The 17,466-nt window shown below is 34.1% G+C and overlaps 1 protein-coding gene across 3 annotated transcripts in view; it reads left to right on the top strand.

Moving 5' to 3' along the window:
• Positions 1-17,466, top strand: part of ATP9B (ATPase phospholipid transporting 9B (putative)) — a 133,653-nt gene that overhangs the window by 51,334 nt on the left and 64,853 nt on the right. For all 3 annotated transcript variants that reach the window (XM_039320457.1, XM_039320460.1, XM_039320458.1), the window contains 3 exons: positions 8,125-8,205; positions 10,580-10,655; positions 12,137-12,213. In XM_039320457.1, the coding sequence (XP_039176391.1) occupies positions 8,125-8,205; positions 10,580-10,655; positions 12,137-12,213 (234 nt within the window). The remainder of the gene's footprint in view (positions 1-8,124; positions 8,206-10,579; positions 10,656-12,136; positions 12,214-17,466) is intronic.

The raw sequence follows: 17,466 nt of genomic DNA, 5'->3' as shown, positions 1-17,466 counted from the left end.
AAATTCTTTTTTAATCAGCATATATAATATCAAACACCTGAAATCAATAAATATTTCAAAACTTTAAAAGAGTAACATAGTGAGAAGAAGAGCTCTTAAGTTATAGTTTCAGAATTTCTTCAGAATATCTGTGGACTGTTCATCATTTTATTATTTTTATGACTGTATTTGTGAGACAAATTTAAGGGCCCATTTCAAATATTTTTAAATGACTCCAGTCAATTTCTCAAAAGCTTATGTCTTTCTGGAGGCATGCAGTACTTGGAACTCAAGTGGAAAGTTGCTTCAAATCCAGCACAGACACATGTTGGACCCTTAAAAAAAGCCATTCATCTTTCTAGGCTTGCATTTTTTCCATGTGCTCCTTGGAAAATATTTGTTTGTTGTAGAGAGGTATGTGATTACATCCTGTCACTGCTGACAGGTATGGTAAGTGCATTCACACCTAATTCAACACCCTTTTTCAGTTTTGAATCCGAATATTAACACCAAGACCTCTTCCCATATATGACAAATTAAACCCTTAGATCTTTGGGGGCATGGAGAAAGGATTGCTGCCAAATGAGCAGAGATGGACGACTGCTGTGAATCTTTTTTGATGATTTGCTCATCATGGAATGTGTTCTTCAGAGAGTCACGTGTAGGCACCAAGTAAAGAAAGTGCTTTTAATTTTTTTCCAGATCTTTTAATTATTACTATTTATCTCAATGTTATAAATGGGAATGTAATATTTTTTATTTATTTTTAATAATATTACCTTCAAATCCCCAGTCCAGGATGACTAATACATATACTTAATCAAAACTTTAAAAATTATATCAAAATATAGTTGTTATACTATAAAGACATATAAATGGTGGCATTAATACTACAATTTTAAAATTAGGCCCAAGAAATAATTGAAAACCAGTACAAACCTTTCAAAGCTAACTAGTCATCTCTCAGCCAAGGTGGGAAAATGAAGGAGGGAGAGATCGCTGGGTATTTGAGTTTTGGAGAACATACAAGCTATAAATCAAATAGTGTTACAACATTGCACATATTTATTAATACATAGCTATAACATCTATGATGCAATAATTTCATTAGGGTATTTTCGTTACTGTATGCCACTTTAGTTATATTCAGAAAGTTAAATAAGACAGTGATAAAACTGGTCTTTTAGTGACACTGTGAGCTTTATTAATTTTTAAATTTTTCTTAATTGATGTATTGTTGAGTTTAGCTATGTAGACAAAGGGTTGGTTTTTCCTTTAATGCATTTGATCTGTTTTAATGTAAACCATGCTGAGATTTTTTTATTAATTTGTTTTATATAAATATGATAAAGATAGAGCAATTTAAAAAAAATAAATTGTTTGGTACTGGATATTCTGACATTGTTTACCCAAAAAGTATTTTTCACAGGAACATAGAATATGATTCTATACAGAATATAATAATTTACTTTGCATAAAACAAATTCTTGTTTTATAAATAACGGATGTTCTTGTAGTTATAAGCCACTGAACCATACGGTGAACTGGGATACACATATTTTTAACGACCCAGGAACCACAAATTGTGCAAGATGCTACATCTGTCCATGGTGCTTTGAACAGTTAATTCAAAACAATATCCCTGTCATGCTACATGATTAATTTTGAAAGTAAAAGAAACACAGATGTTCAAAGAAAAGCACCCAAAAGTCCAATAGATATTTTCATCAGTTAGTCTAAAACTAAAGATACTCCTTAGATTCCACCCTTAGTATGTGTTGGTCCTTATATGGAGAGCATGGAACAGAAAATTGGGGAATCTATCTAAAGAGGAAATGGACTCAGGAATTTCAATGGCTAATTTCCTAAAGAAAGGTTTCTCTTAAAGAGAAGCTACTTGAAAATACAGCATTCTCATTTATCTTCTGTGACTATAGTTTTCTAAGTGTGGGTGGTCCTTGTTATCCATGGTCTCATTATCTTCCATTTCATGTGCCCGTGGTTAGAAAATACAAACCAGATCTTGATATCTGTGTAAATTTCACACTTCTCTGGGTTCGACGCATTTAACACCCATGTAAATGGTAGGTGGATTTTTGTTGTGTATTTATGATTTCATTGCTCCTGGTTTTATTATCTGCAGTTTGGCTGGAAGGGACTCCCTACTCTTAATTAAATTAGGAAATTTCCACAACTTACTTGCCTCAGATGTTGGGATGTAAGAATATAAGCCTAGGATTTGTATCATGATATCATCACATGCATACAAGTTTTGTATCCACATGGCTTGCTGAGGACACTGCTGTTTTGTGAAGACTCTTAGAATGCAGGCATTATAGGAAAGTGGGAATAGTGCTAGAGAGAACTGCATTTCTTAGGAAGTCTTAGGATCCGAATATTGGTCAGCTTATCACTATATATTATGACTACTTTTTATCATCTTCACAATAACAAAAAATGCACCAAATAAATGAGTGAAGAGAATGGCAACAGCAATTTACATTCCTGAAAATCAAATTATGGATTTTCATTAAATCCTACTGCATTGAATACTATAGATTCTGGCAATCTGTAGATATCTTGGAAATAGTCACTGATATTTAATAGCTTGTCAAATATCTTCCACATATTGTCAACATTTGTAAGGATTTTGTGGTTAGAATATAAAAAAGAACGGATGATTCCTGTTTTACAGTAATTCTTGAATGCCACCTGCTGGGCTGCTACTAAAATGGCTGAGGAGATCCTTCAAGCTTATCCTTCTTTCCTAATTTTTGCTTATTATATTCTTGTACAGCTTTTTTCATAATACTACTACATTCAAAAACTGTCATCAGTTTTACTCATGCAGGTTGTAGAGAATGAAAAGATTATGATTTAAACAAATGAATACTATTGTATTATCAAATAAACCATTTCAGTTTTCAGTGGTAAAAAGCTATTTAGTGAATGTTTTAATATATGCTTGGCACAAAACATTAGCTAACAGAAATGAAAATTAATAATTTAAATAAAATATACATTCAATGGTTATTTTGGCAACTCCATTCTGACCGGTAATAGAGTTCTTTTCCTTTTCATTGAGAAGTAATAATATGTCAGATTACTAAATAGGTTTTTCATGTTAGAACGTGGCTTTTGGGCAGTGTTTAAACCTCTGTTGAAATTCAGCTTAATTTTGATGTTAATAACCAGCATATAGCTCTAGTTCAGAGGATAATATTTCATTTTATTGATAAATTGTTGTGGGTTTAAATTAGTTAAAAAATTGATTTCTTTTACATAAATTATTTGAACAAAATGAAAAAAGATTTCTGCTAAACAGATTTAAGCAGAAAAGGTGGAACCAAAGAATATTCAACTTACAAAGACTGCAAAACAATATAAAACCAACACCAATAAAAACAAATTTAATAGATAAAATAATGTTTAAAAGAGGAAAAAAAAGAATTGGATTGGATTAAGCAGTTGGATTGTACTGTACTGTAGTTAATATACTGTTGGTAATTGTCATTCATTTCCAAATGTCTCTTGTATTATCATGGCTGTCAATTCCATCATCAGTGTAAGACTGCAACTTTATCTTCAGTGGTACTTGGAATAAATAAAGAGGCAAAACTTTAGAGCTTTCTTAAAGAACAGATGACACCATCAAAGATGATCAGTACAGATTTTCTTGTCTTCCCGAACCACTTAATGCGATCAGAGAATTAAAATTTCAACAAGTCATTTAATGATGCCTGAGCTGTAAGAACTGTAACATCCAGGTTAGGTTTCTTGGTTTCATAGTTATATGCGCAGTAGTGTTTTTCTACACTGCATATTCTTGAATAGGCTTCTTTGGCCTAAGTGATCAGGTAAATTTATTAGCAGCAATGAGGTCACTGTAATTTTCAATAAATAGTGACTTGCTGATTTATATCAAAAGATCCATAAAGCAGTAAACAATACCATTTACATTTAATTAGTTTTATTGAACCAGAAGCAATTTTATTTGTAATGAACTACATGTTATGATTAAGGATGTATTTTAATGATCTTTAAGTAAGGTGAACAAATGTTGCCCTTGACCTAATAGAGGAAGTTTTTCTATATTATTGATAACTCCAGAGTGATTTCTAAATTATTATTTTAGAAAGAAGGAAAGCAGTTTTATTATTGTACCATCTTTTAATTGTTTTAGGACCTATGGAAATACTTAGATGTATCGTTACAAAATATTTTGCAGAGATTGTTCATCTTAGTTATAAGCAATTACAAAATCATGGTTAAAATTGTATATACTTGCAATATAAAGTGTTGTCAATTTCCCATACATAGAAAATCTTAGTATTTGCATAAAAATATATGCATTTCTGGCTCATATAAAGGGGAAATGCAAAATAATCAACACTATTTTAAACATTTCATAGTGTAAGTATAAATGATCTTAAAAAAGAAATATAAAATCATTAGAGGGCAATAATTAATTTATTTTAAATTTAGTTGTAATGTGTAAGTATGCCATGAGTGCTTTTGGCACAAACCTAATTTTTATAGATCAAAATAGGATTCTCTTTGTTCTTGAGATAATTTTGAGCACTGAATATTTATTTTTCAGATAAAAGACATGTTTAAATCATCTCATTTGCTCCCAGATGAACAATTTTTGCAAAGTGTGGAGTCTGTAAAGAAAGAAAACTTTCGTGCTTGGCTCACTTCATTAATAGTTTTTATTGTATTATGAGTATGTGTGTGGTATTAGTTTTCTGCGTACTGAGACTCCTATTTTTCTGTGAACAATAAAGCACGTAATAGCCTGGATTATCTAAATTGTAGGTGATAACAGATTGAGAAGAAATGAATGATGCAGATATAGGATACCACATGTGTATTAGGTTCATATGAATTATTTCTCAAGAGGCTGATGAAAACTAGCTTTGGAGAACAAGAATGCATTGAATGGAAGCTTGTGTGAAAGCTTGCAATAAATGGTTGATGATTTAGCATTAGAACAGCTGATTTGTAGTGGAAGATGTTGAAATATGATTTGTGCCCTTAAAATATGAATAATTGGATAAGCTCATATACATAATTAATCAGAAACTGAAATGAAAAGTGTAGTTAGAGTTACATTCTTTTAAAATTAAATGTAACACATACCAAAACATTTGCTTTCTTAGCTGTCATACCACTTTTAATTAGGCACTTATGCATTGCTGTTACAAAATACTTCAGATAGGCATATATTTGCCCTGATCCAGGTATCTTTGAGCATATTATACTTGTAGCACTGTCTATACTAAATGAATGATCCATGATAAAGGCAGGGAAGCTCTATATTTCTATATCCCTATTTAAAAAGGGAGAGGGACTGCAGAAACAAGCAGAAGGATGTACCATTGCAGATCCTTAGATGAGTACTGTTCTTGTAATGCCTGATGACTCTTCAGGTGCAGTGAGGAAATTTCATGTTGAAATCTGCCCCTAGATAAAGATACCTACTTGCTGGATATACTTGCTGGCATAGAGAATAAATTCAGCTAGCCATTTACTGTGTGGGCACAAGAAAACCACTCGTCTACATCTGTGTTTACTAAATGTAAATATAAAACATAATAACAACCTAATAAAATGCAGTGTTATGCAACACAGCTTTCATAAATAATCTCATGAGTAAAGGCTTATTTGGCCTTTAGAAATATTAAGGCTATAAACATAACAATATATTCTAAAGTGTTGACAATTAAACATCCGAATTAGCTAGAAATAATTTTATAGACATTTTCAGGGAAGCTAGACCATAAGAAACACTGTTAAGAAATTATTGAATATCATGTTCTTCCTCATGGTCTCTGCAGATGACACATTTAGGCTCTCCATTTGGAAACTTTTGGAGCTTAGACTATTGGTATGAACTCCCATATACATTGTGCATTCTCCTATGCATACATATTTCAGATTTTCTTCAACTACCATAGCAATTTCATATTATTTCAACTTTATAAGTTTTTGTTTTTATGCTGCCCAGAGACACCTTGTAGAGCAGAGGGGCAGCATACAAATTTAATAAATAAATAGGTTTTTAGATCCATAAATGAGATTGGTCTTGTTCATTCCACATTTGTACAAGCAATCACAGTGCTTTAACTTTGAACACCTCCTTATGTGAATGTCATTCTTGCAGGATCAGGCATCATAGTCTCTAATTGTGGTGCCTTAGAGAGAAGCACATTGTAAATTGTTGTGAAGATGCCAGCCATTTATACTGCGTTTCCCCGAAAATAAGACCCAGGTCTTATTTTTGGGCGGCGGGGGGGGGTGTCTTTTCCATTCATCTTTTCTAATTAGTAAATGTTAAAAGGCTGCCAATTCTGAGTCTAAAGAAGCATCAGCCTTGAAGACTCCCATTTGTCAGTCATATGTATAATGTTGTAGAGAACCACAGATATTAGTTACAGTACCAATTACATTACTCACACTATTCCTTTAAATTAGTAAAGGACAGTCTCATGCACATTTGGCCAATTAGTGTGTTAAAGTCCTGTTGTATTACCATCCATAGTAACAGTTTTACCTGGTGCCCTACACACTTATTTTGTACTATCTTAATTGTTTTTACATTTTATGAGGTATGCCTCCCAGAGTTACTTGTTGAGGTGGGCAGGTATTGAAATCAACTAAATGAATAAAGAAACATTATTACAAAAATGACACAATGGTACTTTCATTTCTGGCATTTGGAGTTCATTCCATCAAGGCCTACTAAATCCAAGGTTCACTGAATTGCCTTTGTTCCCTCCTTCAGTGGTGATAATAATCTGATATGGGGTTATATTAGGTTGGGGGCTTGGTGTTGGAAATCTCAAAAACTTGAGATTAAGAGAAGCTGCAATTAGGAGCATACAGAATATGCATAAGGGACAGAATTTCTAATTGATAGGCGGTATTTAGTAGGAGATGCAGCTGGCATTCCTTAGCCTGGAGTTGGGCCCTCATGGAAGGTTTGTGTGTGTAGGGGGAAACAGGCAAGGTATGGCAAGAGGCAGATCATACTTGGGAAATACATGTCTTTTACTAGTGTTGTGTTTCAGTCCCCTGTATCCAACCCCTTCATCCAACCTGGCTTTTGACTGTTGCTGCTGAATGCCAGGTTAGCCTGCAATAAAACTGTCATCTGGTATACATTATTGAACCCTGGATGGACATTGAGGAAGTATCTCCCTGCTCAAAGATGTGCCCACCTGAGTTTTGGGTGTGGCACCTGTTGAGAGTCCAGGGCAGCAAAGAGATAGCCATTGTTATCGAAGATATTCTGGAGACAATCAGAGGACTGCCCCCAGGATGTGTAACTCTGTTTATTAGATTGGGGTCCAAGAATTAGTTGGGACTGCTGCTATTATACCAGCCTCCCTACTGTGCAGCAATCCCCTCTGCCCCTCAGGTCCTGGACTATATAACTAGAGTGGAGCCCATTATGTGGACCTATACCTGTTATGTGGCATATGTTCTACCTGAGATTAAATTGTCCCCAGCCCTGCTAGTTTTTTTAGAAGAGTCTTAAAATGTAGATGTTTTGCTGGGCATAGAAGTTGAAACTTTAGAACCCATGATGTGGTTATTACTTTCTAGATCATTGTTTCTCAACCTTGACAATTTTAAGGCATGTGGACTTCAACTCCCAGAATTCCACAGCCAGCATTGCTGGCTGTGGAATTCTGGGAGTTGAAGTCCACATGCCTTAAAATTGTCAAGGTTGAGAAACACTGTCTAGATCAGGGGTATGCAACCTTGGCTCTTTTATGACTCGTGGACTTCAACTCCCAGAATTCCTGAGCCAGCTTGGCTGGCTCAGGAATTCTGGGAGTTGAAGTCCACGAGTCATAAAAGAGCCAAGGTTGCATACCCCTGGTCTAGATTTATTCATTCAAGCATTCATTTATTTATTCATCCGTTCAAGATTTATAAGATAGATAATTAAGAAAACTCAGACAATTCAGCCCAACTCAGACTAACTCTGGATAGTGTACAATAACTTCCATTCTCCAATTTCTGCTTTATTGTTTCTATACAAGCATGATAAAGTAGATGTGAGGGATAGAGAAATTGAGGCTTTATTGATTTATCATTAACATACATAGATATTTTAAAAATTCTGTATTCTAGGACCTGTTTTCAATCAGTGCGTATGTTTATGCACAAAAGCCTCAAATGGATATTCACAGCTTTGAAGGTACCTTTACACGGGTAAGTAGTTACCGTAAGTACTCACTCTTGCTCATTTGTCTTAATTAATGACCTCAGGAAGAAAATACTTTTAATGTTAATTATGTCTTTGAATAGTCATAATGTGAGCATTTAGTGTAGTTTGATACTATTCCATTATACTTGACCTTCTTATGCATGCGAAACTCTTTTCAAAAATTATGGCAACTTTAGAGATGAGAGCTATGTAGGATATGGGCTAGAAATAAATATTGCATTTGTTTCTTCTATAGATTCATCCATATTTTGATGATGGTTCACAACAAAATAAAAGCCATTCAAGGAAAATAGGATTTACAGATGTATTCCAGATAAGAACCCAAGTTTTTTTTTATATATAAAAGCTGCACAATTCAGATCACAATCAAGTTTCAGGCAGTGCCTATTGATTGCAGCATACATCATACTATAACTGGCAAATGCATTGATATTTTTCAAATACATAAAAGAATACTAAAAGAAAACTTGTTATTTATCATAATTTGTTAAGATCAGGGAAAAGCAGATGCTTCCATTTAGTAAATGGCTATTTACCCAGCAGGCTTCTTTGTACCCATTGCTAGTTTAGTAAAGGCATGCTCATGTAAATGGCTAAATGCAGTTTCTGATTCACATGCTGTGGCTACACATGCAGATATTCTTTTAAAATGCAATGTTTATGCTTATTAGCATTTCAGGAGAAGGAAGAGTAGACAGAGTTTAATCTCTTCACTTATCCACACCACAGCCCTGCCAAATAAATCATTAGCTTCTGCAGACTCTTTTTCTTAGCATTCTTCTAGTCCAATGCAGATTCTAGAAATGAATTAGGTAGAAAAATGGTAATTGAAAAAAAAAATACCGTAGTTGAGCTTCAACTACTAATTCCCTTAATTTTTTAACAAACTCTTTTTCTCTGAAATAGAGCAGATCCCATGAATGCTTACAGGTTTTTATCAACTATCAGTTGAATTTTTACTTTAATTTTAAATAAAATTGCACATTTTTGATAAGGAGATGTTGGAGGAGAAGAACAAAATAAAAGCAAGTTTCTTCCTTCTTAGCTACCAGGCAAAGTTTTATAGATAAAAGTTACTATTGGGTAGCAAGCTCAGTTTACTGTTTTTTCCTTTTCTTTTCCAGTGTGTTAACAATATATGTAAATCCTGGATCATTATTTTATTTCCAATGGCTGATATTTTCTAGTTAGGTTGGACTATACTGTACAATTGTGAGTGTAAATCTTCATTATTAAATGATATTTAGTTCAAAGCTCAAAAGTTCATAATCCCTCAGGATTTCACAGGTTAATTCTCTTTACCTGGGAGAATTCATTCCCATCGCCCCAGGTATCTATTGCAAACTAAGCCTATAATTTCACTGAAAACTATATTCAATTTACAAAATAACATCTCAATGCCAGTTCCCAAATATATATTTTTACAAACAGTGGATATGATTTGCAGATAATGTGTCTTTAATGCTTGTATACCTGCATAGAAGTCTGTTATTTAATAGCAGAGTCTGGAAACTTTAGGAACTTCAGTTACCGGATACTCTAATGACAATGAATGTTCCAGACTGTGAGGGAGGCCAGTGTTAAAGATGTGTCTATTAGCATGCTTTACAGAAGTCAGATTTGGGAATAGGGGAATCAATAGATACCTACATATGCACATATGAAAATATTCCTGATATAATTGGCTGGGAATATCCCATAAGCAAGAGTTTTTATAAAAGATATTTTACAAAACACAATATAAGGCATTTCTTAGATTCTTATCAATACTTACTTTGTTTGTATGCATGTATGTATTGACTACCCTATGCCAGTGGAGTCAGGGAGACATACAAAACTAGTGTAAAAAGCAAAAAAAAACTTTATATCAAACAGACAGCCAAGACTAAAATAATCTAATAGACAACAAAATCAGCAAAACAAAACAGGCCTTTGAGCAAATAATCAACATAACCCCAAACAGCCACAGCTACTAAGTCTTGATAGAACTGAGCCAAAATCTGTTGTACACCCTGCTCCAGACACTGAGTCAATACATTGGGGCTATTGAGTTTTACTGATTTTTGGATTTTGTTTCTTCGTTATATTATTTGGTGGTTTTTAGTTAGGTGAAGCACACAGAGTCAGAGATGTAAGATGGGCATCTATACCAATTTGATACAATACAATGCATTTATTGTATTGTATTCATTGAAACAATGAAATTATTGTTTCTCTTATTATAAGTCTGGATAACATACAGGCATTATTTTTTCTATTCTGAGTCATTATTCTGATGTTTATATTTTTATACATATTTGTAAATAAATCTATACTTATGAAATATAATTTTAGAATCCTTTTTTCTTTTTTTTACAGGAAGACAGTGATCCAACTGTTCATGAGAGCCTAAGCATAGAAAATACACTATGGGCAAGCACTGTTGTTGCATCAGGTAAAAAAAAATATGCATAGTTTGGAAATATGTGGAAAAAAGCAGTATTTCAGTTTTCACATTTTTATACACCTTTTTTTTAAGTACTCAGGTTCTTTCTTGCTTAATACTTCTCCATATTCCCAAATGCTACTTTTATGCTCTGTTGAAAGAAAAGTCTTCATCCTGGTTCATCCAAGCTGGGGATAAATAAACAACATGGCAACTGCTTTGGGAAGAAGATTGCAGTTTATTGAAGATGGTTCTTGCAAGAAAGACCAGAGAAAAAAAGGGCCGAGCACATGGGTAGTAGGTTTTTATACCCTTTTGGAATAGTTTCCTGTTCCTGTGGCATGAACTTTGAGGCTATTTCCTGTGTCACGTATTCTGACCTGAGTCTGGGTGTGCCCTTTCGCCGTTGTGAGCTAATCCTACCATGTCCTGTCACAGGTGGGGTATGCAGATTTTAGGTCTTTGTCTTCTTGAGCTTCTGGCTCCACTTTCCTGATGGTTTACATTTGCATTTGTACAGGGCTGGCTTCTGCTTGGGACAGAGAGACTTGGGGGCAGGGTTGGTTTCTGCTTTTTAAAATCCTTTTGAGGAAATATATTTTTCTGCCCTTTTAATATTTCCTTCTCTGGGGAGCTGACTTCCCACAGCTCTTTAAAAGTATTATTAGGTTCAACATTTCCCATGTTCTTTAACCAGTTTGATGAAGTAAATAGCTATATACAGTCAAGAAAAGTTCTCTTTTGATTCATCAAAAAGTCCTTACATTGTTTCATTAGCTTTACATAATGATAGATTAGAAATGATGGTAGATAATTTTGATATGAACAATCTGAAAGCATTTTAAGTCTGAATAAGAATGAAATGAAATTCTTATACTTGGATGTTTTCTGGCCTTTGTGTTTCACAAGGAGAGTTGCAAATTCCCATTCAACAAAATGTCAGGATCATGTCAAATTATGCAGTTGCATTATGTAGAATCATTACTACTAAAATGTACTCATGGGACTGCTTTAAAGACAACTTTAATAAGCTGTAAGAAAAACCTTGAGGAAGAGGAGGAAGAGCTGCAGCCAAAGCATCAGTCAGATAAGAGAAATGTCACCTCAGAGCAAGAATGGAGTTTGAGAAAGTGTCTCAGACTGGAGGCTTCCTAGTTCTCTCTCAGATAAAGGCAGACAGGGTAAAAGCACATACAAAGTTACAAGATTCTGTTAGTGCAACCCAATAATAAAAAGTAGTTTTAATATTCATGACTTTGTTGTTAAAGTCTGGTCCACCAAGGGAAGAATGCTGGCATGGAAGATACTTCTATTTTAGATATCCAATGAATGAAAATGCACAGACCAGCCAGTTTTTATGTCATAAAACTTGAAGGGAAACTTTTAGATTAGTTAGTGACACAGGCTTACATCTTATTTGTTTTCCTTTTGAAATGTTCAGTTAGTACACATATGATAACATTCTCATATAACTCTTATATTTGTTCCAGGAACAGTAATTGGTGTTGTTATTTACACTGGAAAAGAGACTCGAAGTGTAATGAACACATCAAATCCAAAGAATAAGGTAAGCTGGTTTCAGATTTAATAGAAAGAAAGCAAACATATCTACTATTTTATCTAACTTTTCTTATTGAAAACATATTTAAATGTTAAATAAAATATTAAGTTCCTTTTATTGTCACCTATTTTAGGTCAGTGCATTAATTTGAATTTGAAGGAGAAAAAGTGATTTGGATTATTTGTGGGCAGTCAAATACCACCGGCAATAGCCCTTTAAAGAAGTAAAACTCTTCTTTAAATTCATCTTTGGGTTCACACAACAACAAGGAAATAATTTAAGAGTTGCCAGTGGATGCTATGTGCATGCACATGCATGCTCCATCTTTCTTTTTGCCACATCTTCTTAATATATGTTATCTATACTGATAATTTATATTTTGTTTGTTTTTTAATATTGATATTCTGCCACTGCTGGAAGCAGTATATTGGGAACCTCTTCCAATTTATGTTAATAGCAGAGGGATTAGAACAGATAACTATGTTGGTGGATTTTATTTTTCATAAAGAACAGTTCTCCATGTTTTTATTTTACAGGTGAGGATCACCTTTGTAAGCTGGGAAGTACATAGTTTCCTAAACAAGAATATACATTTTTAAAATATATTTGTTGCTCTTTGTTATTTTTGGCCATGAATAAAACTGGCTTTTAAAAATCTAAGATGCTTTTCTAAGTGTACCGAAAGATTCAGAGAATAGTTGATGATGAGATTTACTGCTGTGTTGTTCTGACTGGGTTATGATCTCAAGATTGTCCTGTTCTGCTGTAAATCCAGTAGAATTATTGAAAACAAGCTTTGTGCCTATTAACTCCCTCTATAGCCTGAAATAATATGGCAGGGAAAAAAGAGAGAGATTCCGATTGCGAACAATAGAAAGAGCATTAAAAGGTGCTAAGGATTTAAGCCATAAAAATATTGCAGAAGATATAGAAAGCTAGTCAAATGATTAGGACTCTACTTTTTTGTTGCTTTTTTATTTGAAGGTTCTTGTTATAGGGATTGAGACAGTGAAAACATATCTTAAATAGACCTGCTGTTCTCCTTTCCTTAATAGGATTTCTGTCACTTAGATCATAGAGCTCTTTTTTAAAAAACACTGTTGTAATGGTAACCCCCTTTCTCATGCCTTCCAAATGCCACTGAGTTGGTATTTGAAAGGGTATGTGTACATATAGGTGTTCCATATCCTTCCACCCTTCCACCATCAGAACTGATGAAGCTTCTAGGATGAGAAGCAAAATGTTGCCTTTTGAAGAAAACAGCATCTTTGAGACATGGGTGTTCATGTGTGAATATATCTATTTACATATACATACACAAACATACAAACTTATACATGGGCCTGCACACATATACACATATGATTATGTTCCATCAAACTGTTTTTTTTACTACTAGTGACTATATAGATATATTTTCTCCATGATGATCTATCCCTAACCTGTCTTTTAGCACAGAACTGGCTCTCTCTGTGTCAGCTGGGATTGAGATTGAAATAAAGGCTTCAGGCTGTTACTAAACCTGAACATTTCAGTAGCAGTTATTGCCAAAAGCAAAAGTAAGCTGTTGAAATGGTTGGGAATTAGTCTTCTGTAGTTCATCACTATGACAGTTATGCCACTGATGCTTTGCAAAGATCTTTAGTTTGTGTTTTATATCATTTAGATAAAACCAAACTATCTTCTAGAGATTTGGAGTGAAGTATTATTAGTGTCCTGATGTTACTGAGTTGAGAAAATTATATCACAGTCAGGTGGGAGGAGCAGATCTGCCTCTTCTCAGTAAAAAGAAAGATAACATTTCATAAACTGAAGGCCAATCCACAGGAAAGCTTTGACACATTATGTCCAACATAATCTGTATGACACTGCCTTTCCATATTAAAAAAACAACAACAAGCCAGCATTATGGGACTTGATTAGCAAGCACATTTGGGATTGACAACTCTGTCAAATTTGTGATTGGGCTTATGATTTTCAGTTTTTCTTTTTTCATCTTTAGAAACCTGCAAAAGTCATGAACGTGAGGATTTGTCCTACAGTTACTTTTTCATCATTGTAACTGCGGACAGTTGCTAAATAAGGCTGTCACTAAACAAGGACTGTTTGTAGTTAGGTGTTAGATAACATACTATTTTAACATATTAACATTGCATACAACAATAAAACTTCAATATAAAATGTTCTTTTAAATATGCTATATACTAGCAATGTGTAAAGTATTTTAAAGAGCCACTCTGTTGCAAAGAAAAAATAGAAAATAATATTACCACTTAGGTAACATCATGAGTTGGTGAATGGGGTTTGCTCTCATTTTATACTCACATACTTTGTTCAGTATGTGGCAGAACATTCCGTGCTAACATCGGTCTTATTAATCACCTACGGACACATCGTTGATGGCCCATAACCCATAAGATGTCAAGATCTTCATTGAAATCGATGGACAAACAACAATACTCTAGTGCAGGGGTGTCAAACTCTCAACGTCACGTGACATGTCGTGACGTATTGCAACTTTTTTGCCATTGCCGGCAATGGGGTGGGCATGGTTTTGATATGATGCATCCAGCCCGCAGGCCGGCAGTTTGACTCTAGTGGCTTGCTGTATTGGTGGGAATCATCCTAGTGGTAAATAGTAAACAGTAACTGTTAAATCTTGGTGTTAATTTGCTCATCTGGTTATTGATTGTTCCCTTGTTGGCTTGTTGAAACCAACTAAGCCTAGAGAGCACCAAGGACTCCTCATTTCAATACTGAGCTATAAATTTTTTCCTCTATACAGCCATTTGGTAATGAAAAGCATGGTTAAGATAATAATAAAAATATAATTAAAACTTTTCAATAACTTAAACTGGAGAAAAGTCTTGACAACTGTTCCAAAAACAGAGAGAATAGAATTCCAAATGGGATGTTTTTCACAACTTAAGAACAATAAATATTCTTTCCTATGTCCATCAAGCACAATTCAGTGAATGATGATATTTTCAGAATGGCATCTTCTTCCTTTCTTAACGTCTAAGCAGTTTCTATGTATTAAGTAACTCTCAGCTTTGTATAGCTTTAAATGAAAAACCCAAACACTTAGTTGAACTTGGGAAAGAATTAGTAACTGATATAATTTCATGCCCTGATCATCTCCCATCTGAACTACTGCAATGGGCTCTACATGGGCCTATCCCTGAAAAGCACCCGTAAGCTTCAGCTGATTCAGAATGCACTGCACAAGCAATCTTGGGTGGCCCAAGGATGGCACATGTCACATCTCTGCTGCATGAGCTGTACTGGGTGCCAGTTTGTTTCCAGATTCACTTCAAGGTATGGTTATCACCTTTACACCCCTGCATGGCATGAGGCCAGATTACCTGCAGAGATGTCGTTGCCCCATTACACCAACCTGTCTCACTCTGTCAGGCAAAGAAGATATGCTGCAGACTAGTTAAAGGATTTCGACTGATGGGTCTAGGAAGAAAGCCTTCTCTGCTGTGGCTCCCACCCTTTGGAACATTCTCTCCAAAGGTGAGGCAGGCTCCCAATTTCCTGGCCTTTAGGAAATGCTTGAAGACCTGACTCTGCTGATTTGCTTACGGCCCACAGAGGAGCACATAGCCACGGGACTGGTTAGCATTCTGAAGCTCCTTCTCTGCCTTTTGAATGTTCATTTTAATTATTCTTGTTTTTAACTGTTTTTATTATAATATTTATATGTAGCTTTTATGTTTTTATGTCTATTTGTATACCACCCAGGGTCACTCTATGAGGAGATGGATGCTTTCTAAACATGAAATAGAAATAAATAAATAAATAAACAGGTCTTTCAATAGAGGTATGATCTCTGTTTTCTGCCTAGATTTGCAGGCTATTTGCCATATATTATTTTAAAATGAGCTCTAGATGCCTAGAAGGATAGCCTTTTATAGAGATGATTGCAAAATATAAAATTTTCTTGGGGGAGCATTGGTAATATTTGTCAGTTCAACCAGTTCAGGAATAACACAGCTGTTATTTGTTCCTTGCCCTGGAATCTGCCACCCGGAAATCCAGGAACAATACAAAAACAAAAAAGTGTCTCAGAAAGTAAAATTATTTTTTCTGGGCGTACATATGTGGATTAAATCATAGTCCCAGATCTTCTGATGAACAACATTGTCTCTATAGTTTCCACAAAGACAATGTAGTTCAATCTATTCCAACAGCTGAGTGTTGAGCATTATCCCAGACTGCAGTCCTTGAATTCTTTTGCACCTTGGTTAGAGAGGTAGCTATGCAGAAGGAGGGACAATACAGAATTAGCACCTCTAGAGTTTTATCCTTACAGCATTGTGGTTTAGATACTAATTTAAATATATGGCTCAGCCAGAGAATACTTGAATAAACTTGTAATAGAACTATAAATAATAATAAAAAATAATATTTTTTATTTCTGTGGAATTTCTGATTCCCAAATATGAGCTTGTAACATTCTCTCCTATAGCCAGAATACTATTATGATTATTTAATTCTTGATAAAGAACATCTCAACCTCCTTGGGGGTTTTTCATTCAAAACAATGCAAATAATTACTAATCTCAAGCAATAACCTTCCTAAGAGTTATTAAAAAGACATCTCAGTTATCATGAATTGAAACCTGAGATTTCCTTTTATAAATTAGACCTTTATTTAGTAAGAAGATAATTATATATATATATATATATATATATATATATATATATATATATATATATATATATATAAAACTTAGACTGAAAAAAATCAATTGTGACAGGTTGCCATTTTCATGCCATTCATAGTAATAAGTTACTTCAAGTCAGAATATAAAGAAGGGAATGATAATACAAATCGTCTAAAAGTAGTTATTGCAACCCTTTGAGCGTATTGGTTTGTGTTTCTAATAAAAAGATGCTTTTAAAAGTGTCATGGAGAAAGAGACAGGTGATATATGCTATTATGTGAAGTAGAACACTCTGTTATTATATAACTCTCTTAACTGCATTTTAAAATAGAGCAAAACACAATCAATACATCTAGAGGAATAAAAATTTTCTTTTAATACCTGGTACAAAAATAAAGCTTTTCAGAAAAGAAAAAAAAAATCTAAACCAAAAGTGACTCTGCTTCTACATCTTATATCTTCATTAAATTTAATTAAATATAAATTAATATAATTAAATATTACTCTCCGGTAACATAATTCCCCTTTTTCTGCTGCTAAGATGAGAGAGGCAATAACAGAACATTCCCACATGCAGAGCTGTATG

Source organism: Crotalus tigris, unplaced genomic scaffold (genome assembly GCF_016545835.1).
Source record: "Crotalus tigris isolate CLP2741 ecotype Arizona unplaced genomic scaffold, ASM1654583v1 scf7180000023638.494280, whole genome shotgun sequence".
Classification (NCBI taxonomy): Eukaryota; Metazoa; Chordata; class Lepidosauria; order Squamata; family Viperidae; genus Crotalus; species Crotalus tigris.
This window is presented reverse-complemented; position numbering and strand designations above follow the sequence as displayed.